Source organism: Nannizzia gypsea, genomic scaffold (assembly GCF_000150975.2).
Source record: "Nannizzia gypsea CBS 118893 supercont1.3 genomic scaffold, whole genome shotgun sequence".
Lineage (NCBI taxonomy): Eukaryota > Fungi > Ascomycota > Eurotiomycetes > Onygenales > Arthrodermataceae > Nannizzia > Nannizzia gypsea.
Window position 1 is genome coordinate 2,094,087 of NW_003345199.1, and position 26,052 is coordinate 2,120,138.

The 26,052-nt window shown below is 47.5% G+C and overlaps 9 protein-coding genes across 9 annotated transcripts; 3 read left to right on the top strand and 6 right to left on the bottom strand.

Moving 5' to 3' along the window:
- Positions 1-280: 280 nt before the first annotated feature.
- On the bottom strand, positions 281-4,451 carry MGYG_04207 (ubiquitin carboxyl-terminal hydrolase 21; the record flags this gene model as incomplete). The annotated part of the gene is made up of 12 exons (XM_003173986.1): positions 281-390; positions 454-583; positions 640-954; positions 1,023-1,443; positions 1,506-1,615; positions 1,673-2,280; positions 2,345-3,284; positions 3,341-3,449; positions 3,503-3,692; positions 3,761-3,918; positions 3,989-4,133; positions 4,337-4,451. 12 exons carry the CDS (start codon positions 4,449-4,451, stop codon positions 281-283), a joined length of 3,351 nt encoding a protein of 1,116 aa, XP_003174034.1.
- Positions 4,452-5,479: 1,028 nt separating this feature from the next.
- Positions 5,480-7,032, top strand: MGYG_04208 (hypothetical protein; the record flags this gene model as incomplete). The annotated part of the gene is made up of 4 exons (XM_003173987.1): positions 5,480-5,622; positions 5,695-5,814; positions 5,893-6,175; positions 6,241-7,032. 4 exons carry the CDS (start codon positions 5,480-5,482, stop codon positions 7,030-7,032), a joined length of 1,338 nt encoding a protein of 445 aa, XP_003174035.1.
- Positions 7,033-7,648: 616 nt separating this feature from the next.
- Positions 7,649-8,148, top strand: MGYG_04209 (hypothetical protein; the record flags this gene model as incomplete). The annotated part of the gene is made up of 3 exons (XM_003173988.1): positions 7,649-7,700; positions 7,774-7,849; positions 7,911-8,148. 3 exons carry the CDS (start codon positions 7,649-7,651, stop codon positions 8,146-8,148), a joined length of 366 nt encoding a protein of 121 aa, XP_003174036.1.
- A 411-nt stretch (positions 8,149-8,559) lies between these two features.
- On the bottom strand, positions 8,560-9,476 carry MGYG_04210 (hypothetical protein; the record flags this gene model as incomplete). Its single annotated transcript, XM_003173989.1, has 3 exons — positions 8,560-9,092; positions 9,159-9,232; positions 9,334-9,476. The coding sequence occupies 3 exons, from the start codon at positions 9,474-9,476 to the stop codon at positions 8,560-8,562; spliced, it is 750 nt and encodes a 249-aa protein (XP_003174037.1).
- Positions 9,477-10,055: 579 nt separating this feature from the next.
- Positions 10,056-13,702, bottom strand: MGYG_04211 (Ulp1 protease; the record flags this gene model as incomplete). Its single annotated transcript, XM_003173990.1, has 6 exons — positions 10,056-11,673; positions 11,727-11,792; positions 11,854-12,171; positions 12,232-13,446; positions 13,510-13,575; positions 13,644-13,702. The coding sequence occupies 6 exons, from the start codon at positions 13,700-13,702 to the stop codon at positions 10,056-10,058; spliced, it is 3,342 nt and encodes a 1,113-aa protein (XP_003174038.1).
- A 965-nt stretch (positions 13,703-14,667) lies between these two features.
- MGYG_04212 (eukaryotic translation initiation factor 4E-4) lies at positions 14,668-15,976 on the bottom strand (the record flags this gene model as incomplete). Its single annotated transcript, XM_003173991.1, has 3 exons — positions 14,668-14,899; positions 14,969-15,793; positions 15,942-15,976. The coding sequence occupies 3 exons, from the start codon at positions 15,974-15,976 to the stop codon at positions 14,668-14,670; spliced, it is 1,092 nt and encodes a 363-aa protein (XP_003174039.1).
- A 1,180-nt stretch (positions 15,977-17,156) lies between these two features.
- On the bottom strand, positions 17,157-18,758 carry MGYG_04213 (hypothetical protein; the record flags this gene model as incomplete). Its single annotated transcript, XM_003173992.1, has 5 exons — positions 17,157-17,229; positions 17,308-17,455; positions 18,051-18,317; positions 18,349-18,401; positions 18,451-18,758. The coding sequence occupies 5 exons, from the start codon at positions 18,756-18,758 to the stop codon at positions 17,157-17,159; spliced, it is 849 nt and encodes a 282-aa protein (XP_003174040.1).
- A 657-nt stretch (positions 18,759-19,415) lies between these two features.
- MGYG_04214 (SirI protein) lies at positions 19,416-20,843 on the top strand (the record flags this gene model as incomplete). Its single annotated transcript, XM_003173993.1, has 4 exons — positions 19,416-19,556; positions 19,630-19,837; positions 19,901-20,310; positions 20,391-20,843. The coding sequence occupies 4 exons, from the start codon at positions 19,416-19,418 to the stop codon at positions 20,841-20,843; spliced, it is 1,212 nt and encodes a 403-aa protein (XP_003174041.1).
- Positions 20,844-22,166: 1,323 nt separating this feature from the next.
- Positions 22,167-25,541, bottom strand: MGYG_04215 (hypothetical protein; the record flags this gene model as incomplete). The annotated part of the gene is made up of 2 exons (XM_003173994.1): positions 22,167-25,109; positions 25,161-25,541. 2 exons carry the CDS (start codon positions 25,539-25,541, stop codon positions 22,167-22,169), a joined length of 3,324 nt encoding a protein of 1,107 aa, XP_003174042.1.
- Between the last annotated feature and the right edge of the window lie 511 nt (positions 25,542-26,052).

Here is a 26,052-nt window from a genome sequence, read left to right on the forward strand (position 1 = left end):
AAGCAATGACAACTAGCAAAATGGAGGGGGGAATTTGTAAATAGAGCAAAACATAACATTCAAAGCCTGAGTGAAAACTTGAGAGCCCGTTTCCCCGTTTTCCGCTTTCCCTTTCCCTGCAAAACGAAAGTGATTTGTGTTGTCTTTTGTTAAAGTTGAAGAAAGCATTGTTTTAACGCCAAGAAAACTGCGTGGTACTGGCAACTGAGGGAGATCATTGTGGTCTTCAAAGAGTCAAGAGGTGCTAGCTGGTAGGGTATCGGAAAGATCCAGGGGGTATCTATCGAATGAAGATATTGTCGCTCTTGGAGAGGAAACTGCGATTCTTATTTACATGGTTAAGACCAAGTTGGCTGTCGGAGTCGCCGACGAGTTCGGAAAGGACGTCATCTAGACGATGTTAGCTATTTTGTTTTTGACGAAAGATGCATCGTGGTAAGGGGTATGGCGTACCATCTTCAAGGTATGTTGGATTTGAGTACATTGCTCGAGATACAACTGCAAATTTGATCTTCTCAAATTGTTTGCCTCTGATACCTGTTCTTTTGGATAAGCGCTCCTTGGTATCAATAAACTTCTCTCCCTATAGGTATGTGTTAGCCCGATGAAAGCAGTTAAGATAGTAACGGTAAGACATACTGGCTTAACCACAAATTTGAAAGGTATGCCATGTTCCCTGTTTGGCTCTTTATCAAAATTAAAAGCATTTATCCTGAAATCACCCTCTTTCATGTTGCGTTCGTCCTCTGGAATGGGCTCCGCATAGAGGGAGATGGTATCCATTATCCCAGCGACGCCAAATTTGTCAGTTAGTTCTTTCTGCATCTTGCTGTAATGTGCTTCAAAAACGCGGACGTGTTGGATGACATCATTATCCAGGTTAGCTTTTTGTTGTAGCCCTTGCAGAATATCAGTGACGTTTCCTTGTTTGGGCACAAGTAACTCAAAGGGTTGCTGTAACAAAATGCGTTAGCGCATCTACTAAAACATTAAACAGGGAGTACGCTACGGGGTAAACAAACCTCTTTGATGATTCCTTCAGGAAGCCAAGTGATTTTTACCACCTTCTTGGTTTCATATTCGCTTAAGCTTGTCTCCAGAATCTCATAATATAATGCATCGCTTCTCTGCCCTGAGTTTCCATAAGCGGAATACTGCGTGGTCAGGATCTGGGAAAGGTTCTGGGCAACGTTCCGTCGAATAAATGGTTTGGGGTTGCCGGTGGTAGTTGCAACAGGGGCAAAACGAAGGTGAGTTGGATCAACTTTTAAGTGTTCGCCAACTTTGGCAGAGAATTGTTCGTAGGTCATTTTGCGACTGAGAGCAAGGGAGAAGGTTGAGTCGTCAGATTCAGCTTTTACTGGCGCGAATTTTATCATGATGCGGTTGAGAAGGTAGTCATAGTATTGTCTTGCGTCCTTGTACAGAGCATTGGGTCCGAGTCTATGTGTATATCGAGGTTAGTCACGCTTGACATATGTTCCGTAAATAGTTAATTTACGTACTCTGATTCACTATGTGTTCGTTGGAAACATATTATATCTCCATCTTGAATTTCAGAAGCTTGGAATGTCTGCTTGGGCTTTAGCTGGTCAATCATCGAAGGTTTGATTTCCTAGTATAAAGTTAGAGAGCCATCTGTTGAAAGTTGAGAGAATTACCGAGAACATACCTCATATAATGAAAAAGATGTTCCGGCCGGCCATTTCATCATCTGAAGAATAGGCCCAGCAAGTTCCAAGACCTTGGATTGCTTCTTAACGAAAACATGACCGACACCAGAGAGTGTCTGGGTTATGGGATCAAAGTGCTTCAAGATGACGAGAACAGATGCATTCGGCCCTTGCGTTTCAGGCCAGGCGATTTTCCCATCATCTCCAGGATCTCTGACTTCAGCATACACCTTAAAAGGAACGCCTCTTGACGACAGTTTGAAAGCAGCTGTTTCGACGGTATCTTCGGGGTCCCGTAGCGGCTGGTCTGGTCGGACGGTCTTGTTCTGGCGATTGACCATTGCCCATAGCCGGACTCGTTCTACATCAAGGCCCTTGTCTTCCGCAACAAGTTCGGTGAATTCGCCGACCTTCATGGTACGGCGCACTCGGTAGGTGGTTGGGAGAGCTGGGTCACCTGCGTCCAAATCTGTGCCCATCAAGTCGAAGCCATGGTGTTCCCTAAACGAATCATCAGATACAACGGCGATGTTCATGTAGAGATGTTGCTCTTCACGCTCCTTTTTCCTCCTGATAGCCTCGGAGCGTTCTTCATCAACTTGTTTTGCTATTTCCCTCGTTAGTAAACATCCCAAGGAGCATGGAACGGGCAAAGTGAACCAGTAACTTACCAAGATGGGCAGGCACATCCTGGTTGCCAACGCTGACAAGAACGTCGTCGATCCTGGACTTTCGGATGTAGACCAACATGTATGCGTTCATCGAGCGTTTTGTCGAGTAATTCCTGGTATAAGGTTGACGCATCCCAGCTCCATTCGCGTACTCTCCTCCAAAGTTCTCCTCCAAGGTCTCCTTGGTCGTTGCTCTGATCACCTTGTCATCATCGAATTTGTAGAAGTGGCCGTCCTTGGTAGGGCGCAAAAAGGCGTAGTAATGGCCAGCATTAAGGTCACCGCTATGAACAAGTACACCAAAGAGCTTATATTCCCAGGGTTCAGACATGTCCGCATCCGCAGATAGATAAGGAGATGCATCAAATTCCTCTGGGAATTCATGTCGGTCATTGATTTTCATCATCGCATCCCGGTTGAAGTCGTATTCGTATCTTTGTAGGTGAAGATGTAAGACAGGAGGAAAGCTTTCGAATATGACCCCCTTCCTAGCATCCTGTAGGCCATGTGAAGATCCGGCGTCGTATTTGTTCTCCCCATCCATGATCTCGACGTTGATGTAAGATTTGAAACTGTCGTCCAGAGTCTTGTTTCCTTTGACGCTCAGCTGTATATCCCAGAAGTCCTCTATTCGCGACGATTCATAGTCAACGTTGATACACGAGATGTAAGTTTTGGCCTTGCCCACAAAGAGGTTCGGGAGTGCTAATTCAGCGGGTGTGCCTTTCATCTGCGCCTCGAGCTTCTCCATGAGTAGACGGGAGAGTTCCTGGACATCCTGCTGTTCAAAGATTACTCTCGACTTCCATCCAAAGGATTCAGTGAGCTCAGAAGTTGAAACAGGGGTTTCACATGTTTGGAGCGAATAGAACAAACGTTGGAGGGTCCAGGCAGAGTTCTTTTTATTTGCTTCATTTTCTGTGGGAATTTGGTATACGGCCTGTTCATTATTTAGTACAAAGATCCAGGATATGTGTAGCTAGGATTTTGGCCTACCTTTCGGAATGCATTGGTAAAGAATAAGGATTGGAGGAGTGAGTTAAGGTAGCAGGTTGCGCCCTGGTTTCGGAGGCCAACCATGCCAGTCTCTTTTTTGGAGTTATAGCTGCTGTATGTTAGCTGTCTGGACAGTCACCAAAGCCGGGGAAATAAGCATACTTTTGGAAGCTATGCCATAGGACGCCAGTAGGATCCTTCACCACCCGAACATATGCAGTGAGACAGGCCTCCTGGTTGTCTACGAGCGGTACACCTCTGTCGTCATGGATATGTTGAAACAGCTTTCGTAGTTCGCAGAACCGAGTGAAACCCCAATCCGATTCTTCCGCGTTGAATCTATGAGTCGCTCCTATACCTCGATTAGCCCAAGGTTCGATTTTGATTGGAAATTTCCGGGTGCTCGGGGGGAGACCTTACTGTTTGAAATATATATGTCTGGGTGGTTTGGATTCCATAGGACCAAGGCGAACTGTACGCAAGCGTACCAGTCCTCCGGCACGTTGTCCTCCCACCCATGCTCCAGGTAGAAGGAAGCATGCTCTACCTGGTTACCGTACGGGAAAAACAATATTCTCCTAAGCCACCAGTTAGAGACTTCGTTCTGCTTATTATCGGGCCTGCTCTCGTGCTGTGAGGAAGATATACCATGGTGCGCCGGCACATTCAAACTTCGGCCCGTGCTCCCTCCGCGGCAGCTTTGTCCAGTTCTTTATGTGCCATGTGTGGTAGGTCTCTGCTTCGGTTTCCAGGTCCGGGTCCACCGGTAGGACTCTTGACATCATCGCCTCATCTATCAAACAAGCAGAAGTGTTAGCCTGGGTGAACTACCGGCAAAAGTAACGGCTGTGCTCTTGGCAACCGAAGCACTGCAGGCCAGGCACACGACGGAGTGAGGGGGAGGGGCCAGGTGTACGGCGAAGCTCAGGGGAACAAGCAGAGAGGTGCAAACGGTCTCTGGGAGGCAAATGCCACAGCAGCTGAGGGAGTACATACAGTCATTGGCGAGCGGTTTCTCCATGTCTACGTCGTTCGAGGTTGAGCCGGCAGGCGACACGACGACGACGTCTGTCCGGTCATTGTTCTCGAACTGCTCGTAATCGTCCACCATGGTATCAGCATCATTAACCTGCAGCAGCAACGCACGCTTATCAGCCTGGATCTCTGTTTCCGGCGGGTGCAGTCAGGGCCGGGAGAGGAGCGAGGGAGAGGAGTGAGGGTGGTGAGGGCGGCGGCCTACATGGTCCATGAGCTCGGTATATCCAAACACAGGCACGCAACAGAGCTCTTATCGTGGCTGACCAGCGCTCCGAGGCGAGGCAGAGACAGTACGGCCGTCTTCAGCTAGACACCTAGATGCTATCGACCTAGAAACCGCCGCTCAACAGTGCTGGGTGAGGCTGTTATCCTGGGATGAAGTTGGCAGCGCAGCGTTAGATGGCCTTTTTTGGTGAGGTTTTCTTTGCTTTTTGGCGATGGAAGAAAAAGAAGAAAAGAAGAAAATCCGCAGGTTTAAACACTTTTTTTTTCTTAAAGGCGAAGGCAGCTCAGGGCAAGAGCAATCACGTTTGGATGTCTGATTCTTCTTTATTCATGTTCAGTCTCAGAGCAGACAGTGAAAGATGTCATTCTATACATGCAATTTATTGTTTAGCTGCCGGGCAGTGGATGCAGGAGGCCGCCTAGTGGCCACCAAGATGCAGCGTAGAAGCAGTCAAAAAGCGACTCCGGCAGGGCCCTCGCCAGTCAACACGCAGAGATATGTGTTTACCCAGTAGATCCATGCATAGATACTCGCTGTAGCCGTCGCTGCAGCTGTCGAGGCAGACTTTTTGCTTGGTGCTTGCTTCGTATCGTACGAGCCGAGGAAGAGTTTCAGCCTCCGACACCGGCAAGACGAAGAATCATCAACACAAGCAAAAGTCAACTTCCACCTCTTCTTCTTCTGCTTCTGCTTCTTCCTCTGCTTCACCCGCTTCTACCAGACAACCTGCCTTCGACGACACAGCTGCTCGGCTACACTGCTTGAACGCCATGCCTCGACTGTGAGCCATGACTTGTAAAGTCCGTTGCGGCATCCTGCGTCCCCCAGCCTGGCCCAGTCACCTCCCGCAAGGCCTGAGCTGCACCGACTCGTGAATGAATGGCACCGCCGGCATGCTGCTAAGCCAGTCGAGTCGGTGCCGGCAGAGCATTCGCTGGAGATGCTGTCGGCAGGTCCGCTGTCTCTCCGCGGACAGCCAGAGACCTCCTCCGTGGCGGCCTGGCTCTGTTCTCGATGAGTATGGACTGCACCTCTGGACGGATGACATGACTTCTTTGCATCTTGGCTGACGACGAGTATACGATGGCAGTTGGGTTGAGAGAGACGTCAGGCCGATCAGCCTGCGCCAGTTGACCTTCTTTGGCCGTACGCTCACCGAGAACAGGCTCATCAGCTCTGCAAACTATGTCCGGACGGAGCTCCCCACTAGGTAGGCAGGCATGCTCCTAGTTTATCTGTTTATTTATTCATATCACTGTATGTTTGGGCGGCACTGATGAGAATACAGGATTGCCCACCGCCTACGTGATATGCAGAAGCTGCCGTATGTTGTCGTGACGAATCCTCACCTCTCCTACGTCTATGAACTATACTACAAGGCCTTTGAGCGCTTCCGGACGGTGCCCGAGATCAAAACAATAGAAGATAATGATAAATACTGTGATATCCTACGCCATGCTCTCAAGGAGCACCTCACCGTTATTCCTAACCTTGCGATGGGCGTATTGGAGTGCCAGGACCTAGTCAAGCCCGATGTCATGGACCGGTTCATGAACACTCTCTTACGAGCGGTATGATAGCGCCACATTCTCCGCATAGTGGCTTCCCTGGAAATAAACTAATACAGCGGTTATAGAGAATATCGCGGCGAGTAATAGCAGAGCAACACCTGGCGTTAACAGAGACATTCAACTCACCATGGCATTTCCCCGACACTGCTGACCGCGACATGGGTGCGGATTTTGTCGGCGAAGTCTTCCTCAAATGTAACGCAAAGGATGTCGTAGAACGCTGTGGAAAGCTAGCCAGGCATCTACTACGACAAACCCTCGGCCCGGACACAAGGATCCCCAAAATATCCATCCAGGGCCATCTCAGCGCTACATTCCCCTACATTCTAAGTCATCTAGAATATATTGTCGGAGAGCTGCTGCGAAATTCCATGCAGGCAGTCATCGAGAAATACAAGGACAGTGATAGTCCTCCACCACCAATAGAAGTCCTCATCTGCGAGGCTCCGCAACATGTTATTATCCGTTTCTCGGACCAGGGCGGCGGCATCCCTCGTGATATTCTCCCTTACCTTTGGTCGTTCTCCAAGGGCCCTCGTTCGAAAACCCGTTTGCAGAATCTCGGTCAGATTCACGCCATGGCCGCAACTATGCAGGAACTGAATGCTTCGCATGAGAACTCGCCAGAAGTGCCTAGAGGAATAAAGGAAAACTCCCTCGACTCTCTCAGCTCCCGCCCACCCAATTTAAGGCTCGGAATGGGACTCCCAATGAGCCGTGTCTATGCAGAATACTGGGCCGGGACACTAGAGCTTCATAGTCTTGAGGGCTATGGAGTCGATGCCTTCCTACAGATTTCCAGACTAGGGAACCAGAACGAGCAAGTGTCCAAGAGAGCGGCCATCGATGCTGTATAAACCCGCTTCTGTCACACACGTATGCCGAATGAAGAGGTACATATTCCACTCTTACCATACCCAATCCTTCCTATATATAAACAATCCATCGGATGATTGCAAAAGAACCAATACCCAAACACCGCTCCCCCTCTCTCTTCTCTCCTCTTTTTTTTTTTTTTTACTTTATGGATTAGCGAGCTCGGCTCTCCCTTTTACTTAATCAATAAATAGGCAAAAATCTTTGTCTTCGTCTTTGCACCCCGTGCTTTTTATAGATCTGTGCAAAGGAACGAATTCATACTCGATCCAAAAACTAATACCACGTGATTTAACCGTTCCTTCCTTTATCTATGACATCATTGCGATCCTAAATAGACGTTGTGTGCGCTTGCCGATTTTATTGTAAAGTCAACAAGCGCGAAATAATAAACAAAACCTCCCCAGGGGGAACGGGGGGGTGTTTTTTCTCTCATCCTTCGTTAAATAATAAGTCCATGGTTATATTCTATAGGCAATACCGTGGCCAACAACACCGAAGCTGAAGTTGATTATTCTGACTTAACCCCCTATTTTACAGCACGGACAACAGAAATTATACCAATCTATACCGCCTGGGATTCATACCAAAGCTAAGATGAGTGCTGAAACTTGTGCAGCTGTGATCCTTGTCCTGGTGACTATCCTTTGTACGCTATACCTAGAATACCCCTATTCATCTTCCGTATATAGGCATCAAAGTGCTAATATATTCCACGCCAGTCCCGCCAGCAGGAGTCTTCTTCATCGGCGGTTGCTCCCCAGACCTCCTCATCAACATCGTCCTAACTATACTCGGGTAAATCAACCCCCCTGAAGGCACCATAGAATACAGGCTGATTCTTTTTCCCATTTAACAGATACTTCCCTGGCCATATCCATGCTTTCTACACTCTATGGGTATACTACGACCGTAAAGGCAGAGGTCGCGAAGGCAGAGATAAAGCCAAGAATCCACCAGGTATCTTTTCAAAGAGAATTTTGAACGGCGGCGAAAGATATTACTCCTCGGAAGAACAAGCTACCGCGCAGCAGGGATACGGCATGACTGCCACATCAGCTCCCACTGCCAATGGTGGCACACAAACAACACAATAAATATCGAAATGCACTTGACCCTGATGGACTGTAATGTGCGGGTGACTTCTTGGCGAAAGACGGAGAGGTGTTTGGGCAGCCATTGTTATTGTCTTCTTGCTTGGGTTTGGACGGTGTATACCACCATCAATATCCTTATAGTCAATCCTTCTTCTTAAATTCTGGCCCCGTTGGGGTATTAATGGCATAAGTTTTTTATTTCTGCTTCTTGTTGTCGGACAGATCAAATATGGTAAATCAGAAGCCGTTGCATATGCTGGTCATCTCGACAGCCGTATATACCCGGCTTCAATAGTTTCGGTCCTACCAACTAGGATCGCCGTAGGATTAAGGGTATATTGGAGAAATATACTGCATATATTGTATTAAATGTACCCTCTAAAGGGAAATAGGCGCAAGATACCTGGGAGATCAAGGGGTGGCCGGCTGTGGCTTCTTCAAAGCAGGGAAATTAAACGGTTTGCTCCTCCCGCTCAGTGACCCCATAGAGCCAGCGTTCTGAAGAAACAGTTTTCCAAAAATACCACCACCAACATTCTTTTCCATATTCGTATTCGAGCTCCACCGTAACGTGCCTATCCAGGGCTGAACGTTCCATCCAACAATCAATCTCACGCCTTCCTTCTCCGCTATGGATCCTGAGATATCAGTAATTTGATACTTAGGTCTCTGGTTCCGGAGCTTTAGCTTCCCAGGCACGACAGCCTTCTCGACATTGGCCTTGGCCTTGCTCTTAAGGGTCTTTCGTTTGTTCTTCAATGCCTTTGCGTCTGGGAAAAATTGGGACTTTAGTGATTCGAGGGAATAAGGCGATACGGAAGCTGGGATGATTTTATCCCATATCACTGCCTCGGTCGTCTGGGATTGGTTCGAGGCAGAAGGGTATGAGGCCAGTACGTAGACGAAGACTTGCTTCGTGTTAAAGTGGAAGAGGGAGGTCAAGTCTGGTACAGAAAGCATCAGTTATCAGGTTAAGTCCAATCCGTCTTGCATTACATCTATCAGCATACCAGCGTCTAAATCAAACTTGACCTGCGCATATTCCTCTCGTCTTGAGGCATAGTAGTGAGGTCTTCCCTTGACCCTGTTTTGGCAAACATTGGCGCGGTAATTAGTATCTCAGTTGACAGCATATGGTTCGCAAGGGTATACCCGGTGGGATAGAAAGCTCATGTGTTAACATACACTTGCACGTTCGACAGCTTTATGCTGGTAGTGGGCTCAACTGGATGAAGGAAATCCGAAGCAGCAATGATTGCGCCCAGCACCAGTGCAACTGTGGTTAGAAACCCGAAGAGACTCTGAAAGCGGGTGGAAACTGAATGCATTGCGGCAGCTTTGGATGACCGTCCTTACATCCACTGGGCCGTGGATAGCTTCGTGGCTATGGCTACCTACTTAAGATTCTTCCAAGCTCTAGATGAGGCCAGATAAGATTGACGACATCGACCTTGGACTGCGCCCATAGAGCGTCACGTGACTGATTAGTTGCCCAATCAATGGAAGGTTTCTATAGCGAAAGGAAAGTTGATCTATATCTATATAGAAGTAAAAATGGCAGGCAGGCAAGCCAGCTTAAAACAACAATGGTATACAACAGCTAGAAGTTATGCTACACCGACAGAACGATATTCTCCACCCTACATTGCTCCGTGAGAAGAGAAAGAAAAACGTCCTAGACCCGGACGAACGCCTCGTATGCAGCCCCTGAAGATGGATGCCTTGTATAACCCCTTAGATGGAATGATCAAAACAATGACATTCTGGACAAATAGAAAGACGTAACGAGGAAAAAGAGATCTGTATGGTATGTGTCATGCAAGCGGGATATGATAGCAAAACAAACGATAAAAAACGTCGAATGAGAGTGTGAAGTTGGGTATGCTGAGATAACGAAGGTGGATGGATTACATGTGGGTTGGGCTGGCGTCCACAGTAATTGGATTTATTGGGGGTGGTGTCATAGGGACTTGAATGGTTTCATCGCTATGTTTCTCGGTCTCATCAAGCTTGTCTTGTTTAGCGGTGGTGTCAGACAAACTGAGAAGCATAGAATCGCTAGATAAAGGAACAGTGGTAGCGACTGAAGTCTTTGGAGTCTTCAGAGGGCTGGACATAGGGGCACCTTTCATCCTTCCGATACTGCGAGGGGATGTGCGAGTAGGGGTCACTGGATGGTCCGAGATGGCGTGTTTGGCAGTTGATGGCGTTGGAGAGGCTTTGGCTACCCCGGGCTCTTTTCCATCATCATCAGTCGTAACGTTATCCTCCACCAGGGTATTGTCCAACAGTATATTTAAAGACTTCGCGTCGGCCATAAGGGGCTGGCTCTTTTCCAGCTTTCCATCCTTCAATGCTTGTTGCTCCTCATAAAGTTCAAAGAGAAACTTGCGCAAGCGAGACCGAAATAAACCTGGTTTCATAGCTGGCCAGTCCTTGTTTCTGTTCATTTCTCTGCGAAGCACTGATCTCACGAAGAGGTCTGGATTCCGCACAAATTTCTCGAGATATGCGAGTAGGTATAGTCCACAATCGGAAAAGTTCGGCTGATGCGGTATTTGCTTCGCATTCATTCCTACTACTTCTTTGGAGTCGATTGTCAATGACCGTTTTGCTTTGGCTTCCTCCTCAAGGTATTCCCGAAGAATTTCTATAGTAGGGCGCCGCGGGCAATCCAACGAGTCAAAAATAATGATCGCAGGTTGGTTTTCGTTATATCGAATGCCTGGGTTCCTCCCCTTTTTACCGCGCTTTCTTGCGACCTTGGATGTTTTGGAGACGACTGCTGGTTCGGTCACTTTAGAAGATTTGAGAGCCTCCTTTACGGGCTCAAGAGCTTTCTCCAGCAACAATTTTGCTCTCCTCTGGTATGTCAAATGCAGCATTCGGTTTTCATCTTCGTCCGGCCATTCGTCAGCTTCGGGGGGCTCAGCTTCCTTATCTCCCCCAGAAAAATTAGGTTCTGCCGAATCATCGTTCAGGTTCAAAGATGTGAAAGATTCTCGGACATGGCCTTCCTTGGTAGCATCAGGCGGTGACTGGCCAGCATCTAATTCCCCAACCTTAGACGGTGCATTAAGGGAATCTGCTGCTGCTGCAGCACCAAGTGTTTTTGGGATCTCAGCTTTTTCAACGTCTTCTGAGCCAGATCGATTTCCCGCCTTTGGTAAAAGCAAGGTTGGCAAGTTGCAGATAATTGCCACGTACCAATGGGCATCCTCATTAATTGGTACAACCAGATAATCAAAAGCAAATATGTCAAAGGATCTTGTCCATTTTTCAACACCCTGATAGTTAATCCCTTTCTGGCCTTTCGAGGTATTTGTCAAAGTCGCAAAGAAGTAGGAGTTGAAGAAGTATACACGTTTTGCGAAATCCGGGTGTTGGCGTTCCAAGTGATGTTCGAGAAATCGAATATATAACCCAATAAGATTGTCGTTTAAGAATTCATGCGGTCTAAGCCGGTCTAAGTCATGTTCTTCTACCTCAGCCTTCTTCTTACCAGCCGCTGGGTATACAAGAGGACTAGTTTCAGGTAAGCTCGAATTCCATATAATCTATATCAGGAAATTACCTACTTCTGCCATCGCTTGCCGGGCACGTCAGAGACGGAAGTACTCGTATCATTGTCATCTTCATTCTCACTAAAAATATACACTCAGCAACTACTTTCTTATGTTATATGACAGGAGATAAATTACATACCTATCAATCTCAACGTTTTGTTTCCGGGAAAGAGACCGAGTATATCGTGTAAGCGGTGGAATCCGGTTTACCTTGATAGGGATAGATGTAGCTGGCTCTGCGCGACTCGGAGACGGGTGAGCGTGACTCAATTTTTCAATTGAGCGATTAGACGCAGGCTGGTCTCCATTCGTAAGATTATCACTTAGTTTCATTCGTTTTGGCTGAACTTTTGGTAAGTTCGCCTCGCTTGCAGCATTTGATGTCCTAGATTTCTGGGGCTTCGGTTCATCTATCGCGGTAATATCCTTTAGTTGAAATATGCGTTCCATCCATTTCCTAGTTCTTGATTAGTACACAGGGTCCCCATGGGGTAAGTGATATGAGACTGATAGCTACCTTTTCTTCGAATACGGCTTAAGGGAAGGTGTTTTCGTTAGGATAAAATCCAAGAATCTCTCTTTCTCTTGATCACTGGAAAACTCGATGTCGGCAAATTCGGGACCTGGGTTATGTGACCTTGGAAAGGTGAGTCGAATTTTGCTGCAGTTAGGTTCGCCATAGTCCATCTTGATCGCTCTCAATAGGTCAAAAGACCGACCCTTCGAAGAGCAAACATCATTACCGGCAGAAGTCACAAAAAACTTAGATGTCTCCGTTGTATCGTAGGCTAATCGAGACAACGGTTCAGCTGAGAAGTCTCCGTAGCGGAACATGCTTAAATCAAAGGTCACTGGTGTAGACTTCCTTTTCGTTTTCTTTTCTGCAGGTGGCTGAGGAAGCTTCCGGTCTGCGGTGCTGGTAAACCTGGTGTGACGAATGTTGCTTGGTGAAACTTCTCTTTTGAGGTTTTTGTGCTCCTTCCAAACATCTGGGATAGTCTTGTTTCCTTGAAGCTCATCCGGACTTTCCCTGAGATCACAAATGCGCCGATCACCACCTTGAGTAGAACTGTGATTCACAATGTTCTCGACTTCTTTAGGGTAGTCAACTAGCGTTGCCGGGTCCGGGACTTCTACCACCACCTTGGGGATAGTTTGGTCACGGGGTCTATTGGGGGTGGTAAGCTTATCCTTGGAATAACCAACAGTGGCTCGTCTTTGCTCTTGTTTTGGTTGTTTTTCAGGCGTCTCATCTTCCGATTCGGGGATTACATCTATCCTGCGACCAGTCCAGGGCTTACGCTTAGGAGTGAAAGGAGCCGGGGATTTTCGGTCAGCACCCGCGATGCGCCCGTATCGTGAAATTATTGGCGGCGTGCTTTTCTTCTCTCGGACTGGAGTTCGAGGAGGGGATCTTTCAAATAAAATTTTGGTGTTCGGAGATTGTGGGACTGTCAACGGCTGCTCATTCTCCTCAAGATCAATTATTTCGGGATCCTGTCGTTTCAATCGTTTTTTGGGTGGTGTGCCCTCGTCATCTGAATCTGGTATAACCGTAGACCTATCTAACCCCGAAGGTTTGGGCCTGGCGAATGAATGACTTGACGCTGACGAGGGCTGGTTTAACCGTGTCCCTGGCTTGATTCCTATGGTATTTGTGGGTTTAAACGTCTCGTGCTTCTTCGCGAACGAGCCTGGCTGGATAGGAATTGCACGACGGTCCCTTGTAGGTCTTGTAAATGTCAGTTGGCAAATCACCTTCCAAATAGGTAGAAACAGAACCATAAAAACGTACTGACTACCCTGTAGCAGGCGCTGTTCATCCCTATAGTTCTTTCTTTCATCGTTGCTTAATTTGCGACTGGAAACCCCCATCTATCAGCTTCCACTTCCAACCAGTCAAAAGGTTGGTCTACCAGCTTCGTTTACCCAATAGCTTTCTTCTTGTGGCCGAATATGGAGGAAGAATTCGAGAGGACTTCTGGCATCCTGAATTATAGGCAGTGGATGGTTAGTTTAATACTAGGAAAAAAGTGCCTGAGTGAACAAGCCGGCTGGCCATGCGAAAAGAAGCGGAGGAATAAAACCAACCCTTTGTATAGTACGGTCTCACACGGGTTCGACACGGTTCCTGGCTCTCTCTTATAACGATGATCCCCTTCCCCCGAGGCATAGGTGTTGCCTTTTATCATCAGCTGAGGTGCAGTGACTCTGTAGCGAAGCTCCGGACACCATCACCTAGCCTTTCACTTTCAGTTGTTCTTTAAGGCCGGCGAATTTCCGGTACCATTATCCCCGCGAATGAGCGATAGAATCCACTGAAGAGATAGGTAGGTGAAATATCCGGGCAATGAAAGAGCAGGGAGTGAATATAATGGGAGATTGTTTATGAAGTGCTGTGGCCCTTTAACGGAGTTATCGATAACCAGAAACGCGCGACGGTTTTTAGGGTTTGATAGAACTGCCGCATCCGCCACCAATAAGCGCATAGCTTGCTGTTCCCTTTCCACACGAATAAAGACGTGGGTGATAATGAAAGACGGAGGTAAAGGCCTGCAGAAAGACCACCGACGTGTACATTGCTACGAGTGCATATGATTGGAGAATATCTACGAGGAACGGCAGGTAAGCTGTGAAACCAGTTGGCCTTGACCATTTCTGCAAAAAGACAGTACACCCGTGATGCTGAAGTATTTGAACCCAGGAACCCAGAAGAAAGCGTTGCCATATCTCGATGTAGTCTCAGAAATAGGCATTAATCAATCGTGATAAAACAAGAGAAGAAACATATGCAGAAGGAAGAAAGAGCAAAGCCAAAGAATGGGTGGAAGAAAGGGAAGAGGAAAATAACAATGGGCTAGACATATAGGGGGTATGCCAGTGAATAGAATTTAGCACTTAAATAAAGGTAGTGTACATCGGGCCTGCTGGAAAAACTAAATGGTCTTCCTGATTAGGAGTTCGTAGCATTCTTACCTCGTTCGCCAGTGGAATCTTCCTGGTTGGCATTGCGGCGGCGGTCAGCACCTTGGTTGTGGTGGTGATGATGGTGATGGCCGGAATTGCCACTGGATTTATCCAGGCGAGCTTGGTCTATGGCTGACCTCTGTGCTATGCTGTCATCGTGGCTTTTCCAGATAATGTTGGTATCTGGTGGGAAGGCCAGAAGTCGCTTAATGGTTTCCCTGTGGATTGGTGTCAGTCACCATCTTCTACAATCTCAAAAACAAGAGATGGCAATCAACATAGCATACCTGATCTTAATGTTGCGGCCACCATCGATCTTGGTCCATATACTCAAGACGTCCTCCCCGCTCCTAACGCTGAGGACAGCGCCGCAGACCTCATCACTTGCCTCGGCAAACTGGTCCCCAATCATTGCAAGGAGTAGATCCTCCCAATATCGGTCAGCAACTCCCTTCTTCAACCTGATGATCCACTTTCCACCCTTCTTATTGGCCTCATCCTCCCATACTGGACGGATGTTCTTCTTGAATATATGGTAGTCGGACACGGTCGGTAGCAGGGAAGGTCGTTTGAGATGTGAATAAACGGTCCAAAACCCCTCGACAGAAGAGATAGAGGCGAGAGGGATAGTGGACTTCTCGTAATCAGAGTACTTGGGTGTCGGGGGACGGTACCAGACAATCCACGTCGACTTAAGCGGGAGCTCCCTTACTCCGTTATCTTTGCTGACAGACGACGCAGATTTGTCAAGAGAGGACGAAGACGCCTTTGACTTGACTGGTTTCCAAGGCCCACCCTCCTGATCAGCTTGTATATCTCGCTTATCGCCTTGTTGTTTACCAGCGATTGCGTCAGTCGAGTTGGGCGCCTTGGATGACTTTGCCGTCGAACCGAACGAAGCAAAGGCGCCTGAGCCCAGCCCAAAAGCAGATGATGCGGCCACGGAGGGGGAGGAGACCGTGGATGAAAGAGGCGATATGGCGTTGAATGGGTTTGAGCGCGGGTGCGAGCCGTCGAAGCGGCCTGCGGAGCGACCACGAGATGAATCCGACTTCCCAACACCGTCTTTACTATCAGAGCCGGAAGAAGTCGATAAGGAGAGTTTTGCAGAGCTACAGATGGTGAAAAAAAAGGAAAAAGCAAAGAAAGATTAATACTTGTTCTCCCCACACTGGAATAGATGACGATGCAGAAATGCAACAGACAGGCAGGACTGGAGACGCAACCTGTGCGAGGAGGGCAGCAGGGCACAACACTTACTTAGATCTTCGAGTCCATAAATTAGCGTTCTCCATTGGCTTACTTAGTCAAGGGTATGGGGTGGTTCTAATTATGCAGGACGAGGAGGAGCGGCCGCCTAGAAGTCGATGGAAGGGGGGAAAAATTCCTAGGGCTCGTTTTTGCGCGAGGGCGGTGATGAAGCGAGGAGTGTGTCGGGGGGGGCGTGCGGGCGGCGGGCAGGACAAGAAGCGAGGAGATTGGCGGAACGCAGGTTAGGCGATAGGATGAGCGGTTGCGGCGAGAGCGAATCGTAGAAATGAACAGTTTTCGTGAGCTGGAATTTGCTTGATACTACAACAAGAGAGAGAAAAAGATGGCGGAGAAAGTTGAACAAATCAAGCTTTTGCCGCATTTTACTTTTACACGCGCGTTTACTCTGACCTCTAGGCCTAATATAGTTAGAGTATCACGTGCCGCGCGCTTACTTCGTTTCATCGTTTCCACGCGGCTTTTTTTGCTGGTCGCGTAGACGAAGATGTTTGCATTTGATTTGATGATCTGATGACGGCGTCGTGCAGCCTCAACGGGCCATTCTGCTGGGGAATGTTACGCCAGTGAAGATGGGTGGGTGCGAGTGGATGCTGATGCCAGCCTGGCATTTTGCCTAGAGAGGATTTGGGGCTTGCAAAGAGTAGGCGTATGATATGGTTGGGAGGTGCTGGCTTGGGCGGAAAGAAGTATCAAGAAGTATACAGAGGTAGCGCACCGCATATTCTATCGACATATATAATAGTACGTCAACTTATACCTACCGCTAGGCTAGTTTGGATGCTTCGGAAACTCTCCAGTCAGATTGTTCACGGAGCCAGGCAAGTAAAATGGCTGCTTCACCATTGGCTGATAAGGGCTTGCATGATGTCAACTATCCCATCGGGCTGAATGAACAGACAGCCCGTCAAGCCAGCTACTCCTCTTTCTGCATCCCCAAAGTTTCTAGAGACCAGTAGAATTTAATGGATCTCCAGACACGACAGGGTGATAGCCGAACCTACTCTGTCCCTTCCCCAACGCCTGGGAGCCAATGACCAGGTGTGAGCCAGACACCAAGACGGAGAAGGACGTTGGGCATTGTACGAATCTGGGAAAAGGTGCGTGCATCTACATAAGCCTCAACCAGATTATGTATTCCGTACCTCACCGTTCCTTCCGGCAAGCGAAAAAAAAAAGCCAGCTGGTGATTAACAGTGCGTTGGTTCAAACGCCACCCTGCATAGATGCAGAGACCGAGATGAGGAGAAGGCCCGTTAACGCCGTCCTTTTCAGGAATCTGCACCGACAAGATCACAGCTATTCCGCAACTACACTGCAATATGTTGGCGTGTTTCTAGGCATACCTCCTACTAACCGCGCCCAGCAATCAAGTGTGCGGAATAGCAGGTTTGATGTACTCTGTATAGCAGGTTGGAAAGGCCAAGTACCCTTGCATTCTCCCAATACGGCGATCCTACGGATAACCAGCGCAATGGAGCCAGGTTCGGGAGGGCGGATGAGACCTTGAAAACCGTCGCGTGGCATCAAGACCAGATTATGATAACGACTGCAAAGAACACGTTTTTTTTCCTTCTTCTCCTTCTCTCCCGTCCGATGCGATGATGTGTGAGATAATGGAAAGGGCGGGGAAATGAGAGGGGCGCAATGCATGGTCTGGTCTCAGATGCATATAGATACTCTCTGGATGTGCGTACAGAGTATTCCGTACATGGATGCTACCTGTGGAAAGGCATGTCCAGTTGTTACTTTGTACCCTGGACTACCTACTCCGTACTGCATCGAGAGGCAAAACCACCTACATAGTTATCTGGTCAAACAGCCTCATCGGTTTCATGTTGGCACTATGCAAAGCAGCTTCATGACTAGCTGAGAGGAGAAAAAGGCCGAACAGGCCGTGATTTCTTACTGGCGCAGCGCGATATCTGACTACCCAATGCGGAAGTTCGCAAGGGGTTTGTGTTATTCGCTTTTTCTCTTTGCTTTTTGCTTCCTCGGCGGTGAGGGCGCGGCAGGGACCCACAACTCAAAAGGGAAAGCGGATGGCTTGCCGCCTCAATAGCGCGTTTCTTTTTCCTCTTTGCGCTGGGTGACGCTCACGGGGAGGGACACGGAAGAGACGAGAGGAACCGGAGTCGTCATGATACTCCGTCCAGAGTGCGGGCCGGTGGCCTCTCCCTACTATTGCGAATAAGCGAAAGTCGACGGCAAAAGCGGTGTTGGCATCGTTAGGCTCAACTAGTTCATGCCGGCTACCAGGCTCTTGGTCTTGATGAGCGGCCATCAAACCGTGGTTTAGGAATGACTCGGACAAGTCACAGCTTACTCCGTTCACTCCATCTTGGTTCAAAAATAACCATGTTCTTTCTAGAAGCTATGCGCAATAGGGTTCACATACGATCTTTCCAGTATCGGTCCGCGGAGTACACAAAGATGGGTTCGTTTACTTGACTATTGCACAAAGACAGGATGGCGACAAATATCTAGTTATATAACTAACTAGTCAGCACGGCCTGACGTTCCGTCATCATACAAATACATGCAAGCATGCAGACCAAGGCCAGCTGCAGACCAGTTTCCCTCCGGGCTGCCTCTACTACTGCCGCGCACAAAGGAGTGACAACCAGATCTTTCCCTAGTGGCGGAGATAACGGTGGCCTGGCTGTTTCCCCAAAAAAGTAGGTGGTTGGATAGACGGCTTTGTCTTAGCGCCCTTTTCCGGCTAGCTTGGTGACCAAGAGCTCCTGTCGCATGGTAGTTAGTCGAAAAAGCAATGATTCTCACGGCCTTGCAGCTTGCAGATTGCATCTCTGCGCCTGTTCCTCCGTGCAGCGATGTGTCTGTCTGTCTCTGCGCGTCCTGCACTCTGTTGCTGTGCCTTCATTTTTTTTATAATTTTTTTTTACATTTGCATCTGATCTCAATGTATAGGCTCTCGTCAAACGAAGCCCGGATTGCGGACGGCGGCTCCATACGAAAACAATGCGCTGCCCACATATATATAACACACCTAGGAGGCCGAGTACCGCAAAAGGTTATCCGCTAAGAAGGCAATTCCGTACCCGTCCCATGAGACGCATTCGTTCTCTAGTTTCGAAAGTACGCCATACATACCGGCTCTTCCCAACCTTCTACCCCATTTAAATTTCGACATAATAATAATTCAAGGCACCAAAGCGGTCATTGCAACTGTATAACTCAACTTGTTTGCCATTTCGAGTTACTTTTTTCTCCTCGCTCACACTCAATCTTCAATCTGAGCCGTGTCATCGCGGCTAACTATTAGTGCCTGAGCGGTTCTCACACCAAGTTGTGGAGCATATCTCTCATACTTAAAGACCGGGCAAGAAGGGACCTTTGAGAATGATGTTTGAGAATAACTCGACACCGCTGGCTTCGTCTTCATCAACATCAACATCAACAATATCTTCGGCATCGTGTACTAGAGTTAAGATTTCCTCAAAAATGCCTTTTATACCCTCGTCAACAGATGCCTGCAATGGCTATATGAGACCCGGCACCATCGACCTGTCTAGAACAGAGAACTTTCTCTTACGAGAAGAGCTTGCGGAGATTGTCAAGACGGCCAAAACACATGATTCTCAGGTATATATTCTATGCATGCATGTTTATACGTGCGTCAGTGCTTTAAGCTTCGCTGTTGCTAATATCGATATAGCACCATTTTTCCTCACACGACGACGCAGGAGACTCAAGGCTGTTGATGGAGTGTTTGGCAAGACTCTTCAACAATTATTTCAACCCTTGTATTCCAGTCAGTCGATCACATATTGCTACTGCTCCAGGCGCAGCTGGCTGCCTCGATGCACTTCTGTATAATATTTGCAACGCTGGTGACGGTGTCCTTATACCCGGACCCCAATGGGGTAAGTCATGTTCCGCTAACATATTGAGAGACCGAAAGGAGCTAACAAGTATTCATAATTTAGGCGACTCAGACATTGAGATGAACTATTCTTACCCCGGTGTCAAGACAGTAACAGTGAACACCAACACCTGCGGGACAGCCCACCATTTCCTCAGGGTTTTGAACGATACCATCGACAGTGCTCCTTGCAAAGTCAAGGCTTTAATTTTAAGGAACATGAGCAGCTCATTTGGCGAATGCTACCCGCAAGAGTTTCTTGAAGTTGCCCTTCAATTTTGCCAACAGAGACGCATCCACTTTATCTCTGACGAAGTATATGCTCTCACAGCATTTTCATGTGCGGAAATATCCGACCCTGTCCCGTTTGTCTCCGCTTTGGCTTTGAATACCCGGGTATTGGGGTGTGATTTGTCGAGAATACACACTATCTGGAGCATTAGTAAGGATTTTGGAGCAACCGGCGTTCAAGTGGTATGTCAATTCATCAAAGAAATCAAAACATAATCTAGGCAAAAGCAGAGCATAAAGAACTAACGATACCAAATCCGCAGGGCTGCATAGTATCACAAGGAAACAAAGAACTCATCCGTGGACTTACGAATACCCAAAACTCCATAATAACACCAGCATCACTCGCCTTTGCAACCTCTCTTCTTTCCAGTCCCAGGCTGCCAATCTTGATTGCTCTTAACTCAGCGGGCCTGGCCGAATGCTACATGCTCATTACCTCCTTTTTCGTACGACATGGCATCAAATATATCCCCGTCAATGCAGGCCTAAGCATATTTGCCCGTTTGGCACCCAACGCAAGGTCGCGGGACGAAGAAATGGAGATTGTGCAGCACTTAAAAAACGCAGGTGTTGTGGTCAACAACGCCGGAGGAAGCTTCCACAAGACCTTCAAGGAGAGAGGATGGGTACGGATGTCCTTCTCTGTTGAACCGGATCAGTTGCATGAAGCTTTGGGTCGCATTGAACTCGCCTTGGGATTGGGGCTAAGATAGAGCGATTGCTCTATTATTTTGATGAATTGCATTTTTGATGACGTGACGTATTGATGGTCCATTCTCCGGTTATTCATTCCATCCCTCGGGCGGCGCAAGGATATTTCTATTATTCGAATATGTACCTAGATACCTTTTAACGACTCTAATAGTTAATGGATGTCGAGATGAGACATGACGGGAAATTTGCACAGTTTGCATCAAGCTAGACGATTAGTTATGTAATTAACTTAGTCCTAAAATATCAAGTTTGCACTGTTTAAACTTATGCTTACATAACTCACTAGTAAATTTTGATTTTTCTTCGGTTTTTCTTCATCTTCGATTTTTCTCTTTCTTTTCTTCTTCAATTCAACGACCACCAACTCAAATCATCGCTAGTTGCAGCAGCATTTTTGTTTTACCTTCACTGCTTTGGCGATTCCGATGTGTGTGTCCAGATCGATGCAATGCCCGCTTATAAAACCATCAGCACGAGGGCTCTCTCGAGCTTCCATGACCCGCTGATGACCTTCTAGTAGGGACAACCAGATGAACGCGTCTAAGACACACCTTTTTTAGGATATATGCATGATTGCACAATATGGATGATGCATTCTATTTCTCCTGATGGCGTACTACTCTACCTAAGCCAAGGAAGCTCAATGGTACAATTATTTCTGTAAGCAATCTAAGCTTCCCTTATTCCACCCACTTGGTGCCTCAGACGGAAGCACAGCATGAAATGAAGATACGTATTAGACAGCTCTGGTAATCTGATGTGCTCAACCGCATTTACACTCGTGGATCAACGCTCTACGTTGCTGGAGGAGCTTGGAGTTCAAATGGCAAAGTCTGACATGAGTGCTGACCGTGGCACCAGTTGTGGTTTGTCTGCTATGTCCAGTGTAACTAACGCATGGCCCACTACCATCTAGATGTTTGCTGGGTAGGTTATGATATAAGAAATCTGTGCAGCACAAAATGCATAGATTCTTGTTCAGATATTCCGACTCGTCGAGGATTTGCTTTTGAAGACTTGTTTCTCTCGTCATAAACGGAAGACAAGCCTAACCAGCTACTAATAATAATCCCATCAAGAGTTATTCTTGGATTAATAAATTGATCAGCGGCATGATTCAGTGGTTCCATAACCCATATTTATCCATTTTGACGAGCTGTATCACCTCATGGCCAAGACTGTATCTCTTCAACAGCCCAAATTCGGGCCGTGATAACCGAAACCAAGACGCTTCACTCAGCTTTTTAATTACTCAAATAGTTGCGGCGCGTATCCAAAACGCTTGAAATTAATGTTACCAATTGCCATCCAGGATTTGAACCTTAGCTAGGGTGCGCATACAAAGTCCCATTTCGGAGCTCATGGATGGTCTCATTGTCCGAAGGAGATCCAACATCGGCATATCGCTTTCCGTCCCGTAGTTCATGATATGTAATTCGCGATTCCCGCCGGCGCTTTCTGACGATATTCCTTAGCTGACTACCAGCCTCACTAGCCGACCTGCTGCTGATACCAATGCTTTCACGCTGGTTAGCTCTGGAGGCATTTCTTACAACTAACTCAGCACCCTCCTGTTTATACCATTCGCCTAGATGTGCGGCAAAATCTTGCTCTTCAGAACCAAACTCGACTGGGGCATCGTCGACTTGGGCATCTACCTCACCCTCCTGAGGGAAAAACGCCCATGCACTATTCTCCATGTTGTTGAGTACCATCATATGATTTAAACTCTGAACGCGGAAATTCCGTAGAAGAATTGTGTCTCCTTCCGCGGGGACTGGAAGTGCGTCTTTTTTCTTGTGGAATATTTGCGCAGTAGTAGTGGACCCTCCAGATGACTTGTCAGTTAGCCTAAGGCTGATGTAGTACTCCTTAACGCCTTTGGCTGCACGGTTGATAGGGGTAATATCAACAACAATGGCGATGCAATCGACTAGTTGGTTAAAGTTCTCAACTAGGCGTGATAGTGGGCAAAAGTATGAAAATTGGGTGCGCAGTCCGAAGGTTTCTAGGTCAGTATTTGATTCACTCGCAGGCTCAATAGTTACGTGGTCACTGGAGGGGTCTTGATGCGTAACCTCAGACTCTTTATCGCGCTGATGGTCTATTGCTTCGGTTACATGAGTTTGGACCTGCGTGCCCTTTGTTCCCTCAGCTTCCACTGGATCAGGTCGGGATATGCTTGGATGCTCCGGAAGAGTGTAAGAGTGGGAAGGATGCGAAGCATCAATTTGATCATCCACACCAGGAATAGAAGGATGTATATGCTCTGTCGATTGCGAATCTTCTGGCGTAGGTAAACTAGGATCCAAATGGACTGGGAAAGGGTGAATGCGTGGCTCAGGGTTTAATGGGGTCCAAGAGACTTGGGTATTTCCGGGGGCTCGGAAATCAGTTGGCTGTGGCTCAAGGAAATGTGACATTGGCTCTTCCCCGTGGGGTTCTCTCGGATGGCCTGCATGAACCGCCAAGTCTGTAGGGATATGAGAAGTCCCAGGGTGGCATATCGCATCAGATAGGTAATGGTGAAGGCCGTGATGCGAGAAATCAGATTCCGCTGTAGGGTGAATATCAGGAACAGTCGGCAGAAACGATATAGACATATCTTGATCTTCAGTAAATGCGTGCATCTCATTGTCTGCTGCACTGTCATCATGCGACCCAGGTGGAAGTGATGAGTGATGCTCAGCGTTGGTATTGGGCGTAGAGCTAGAAGTTTGGGTTCCTATTATTTCTCTGTGGGTAGCACCTCCCGCAGGTTCGTCCAACGTGGATTTCTCAATGTAGAATGTTGGGGAACGCGAGGACGGTTTCCTATCACTGGAAATAGAGGAGCAGATGTTGTTGCTCATTTGTCTTTCAGTTATACTCTCGGCTTCGGACTCAGACGCTTCTGATTCATCATCGGATATCACATAGATCTCTGGCTTATTGGGCTCCGTTGCTGAAGGGATCAGCGAAACGTTATCGCTTCCGTCATCACTTGAGATATCAACATCCGACGAAACAGAGGGCTGGGAGTCAGACTCTAGTGATAGCGTTCTTTCCAGATTTTCAGCATCTGGGGTAGAACGCTTGGTCGAACTCCCGCCACTTTTATATACCTCAAGCCCAGCCTGAGAGTGTCGCACCGTGTTTCTTTCTTCATCTGCTGAATTTACAGACGAAGAATCACTATCGGTAGAAAGTACCTCGATATTTTCAATGTTAACAGGCTCCGAATTTCCGTGATGAGATATTGCGTTTTCAGTCATATTCTCTGGGGAGCTATCGGTACCAGCAGAGGTAGATTTACTTGAGTGTCCAGAGTAAGAATCTAATTCAGGCGGTAGATCGGTAGCGCGATCAGAAGGCACACGGTATTCTCTCTTGGATGTATCATCGGACAACTTTGCCTTTGCGCCTGGATCAAAGGCGCCTTTTTCATCATTCCCAATGTGTAAACTTGCTTCCGCAACTCCCTGAATAGCCGGGCCTTCATTAATGAGTGAAAATTCCTTGTCGGTGGAATCGACAAACACTATAGAATTGTGGCTTGAGGTTTCCACCGACGTGCCTGGGGCGGGAATAGTTGGAGTATCTGGTGGTATAGCTGGGTGAAGTTGAGGACTTTGTATACCCGGAATATCGGGGAATAAGGGTTGCTTATCCAGTACAGCACGCTTGCATTCCGCAGCCGGCTGCAATGCAATGCTATGTTGTATAATTTGAGTTATATCTTGTGGTTTTGAAATTCGTGGAATTGGGGAGCCACCATTAAAAGTGGGTTCAGAATCATGAACTGCCACCAATTTTTGGGCTTCACTTTCATAGACTTCCACGTTCTCCTTGGTAAGCGGCAAGGTTTCAGATGGAGGCTGCGGAGCTTCAATACCTCGTTCACCCAAGACCTCATCCGGGCTACTAACATTTGCCTCTAGATCCTCATCGTCCCACATATCCCCTTCTTTCGTAGGGCTGGGTGCGGAGTCCACGTATACCCAATCGCTGCTGGGCCGGCTGAACTTGGTTCTTTTTCTTCCCTTTCCTGGTATATATCCATCTTCCTCTATTTGACCATCGAGTAATGGTGAGCTAAAGAGCGTGTTAGAGCCTCTAGAGAAAGCAGGTGACGCCCAGCTGCGATTTATTGTAGATATTGGGCTCGAAAAACCAGCGGATAGCCTTTTTGGTGTAACCGGTAGCTCCGTAGACCCTTCCGTTGTTACCTCATGTGAATCGATCTTGAAATTGACTATACTTAATGGTATAGAGTTACGTTGCGCCTACGAAGATATTAGTAGTCGTAATTACTTTTCCTATCGAATCAGACATACCTCAAGAAAGACTCTATTGCTGAATATTAACTCCCACTGTGAATACTCCAACTGCCCTGAGTCTGCATGGCCACTGCTTTTCCATTTAGCTCCCTGTAGGCTTAGATAAACGGTATCTCCGATTCCGATACTGGACTTCGCAACAGCTTCAGCAGCGCCATATCGAAAAACTGCCTTTATCTGACCTTTACCACCACGCAAACGGGGATCCGGTTCTGACAGGAGTAGGACAAACTGCTTTGTAGCAGACGAAAAGGGCCAAAGAAGAATCACCACCGCGTGGAGGTACCGCTCTCCGGGGGAACCGATGTCGGGAAAAAGGGAGGCAATAGGTGTCACCGCAAGACTGGAAAACTCGCTTGCGGTGGGTTTGTTATCCATGGTGACCGATACGCCATGAATAACTGGCGACGCTCCTAGCGTTATTCTCTGAACTAACTTGTAGGATGGTATCCCAGTATGATGCCAACTTCACTCCCAAACATTCACGTAGCTCTGGGTTATTGAATTTCACAGCCGCGTCGAGGTCAGTGCTCAACACCAGCTGTGATGTAATAAATTACTTAATAATATTCCACGTGATTATTCTTACAAAATAATATGCACACATGATAACTTTTCCATAAAAAGCTACAGAGTTTCTATTTTTCGACTACTTTCCAATAAACTAGACATATTACGATACGTCAAGCTTTACGCCGATAAAACCCGCTTTCATCCCAAGTACTGAGTACGAAACCTTAACGCTTTACCGGAAATATAATATTCCGATAGGTTGCCCAATGCCGAGGTTATTGCTGATTGGGCAATATTGTAGAGCGGCTCAAGACCTTTCCCGAGAAGGGGTAGTTTAACTCCGTAGGTATACATACAACCGGCTCAGGGAGTTACT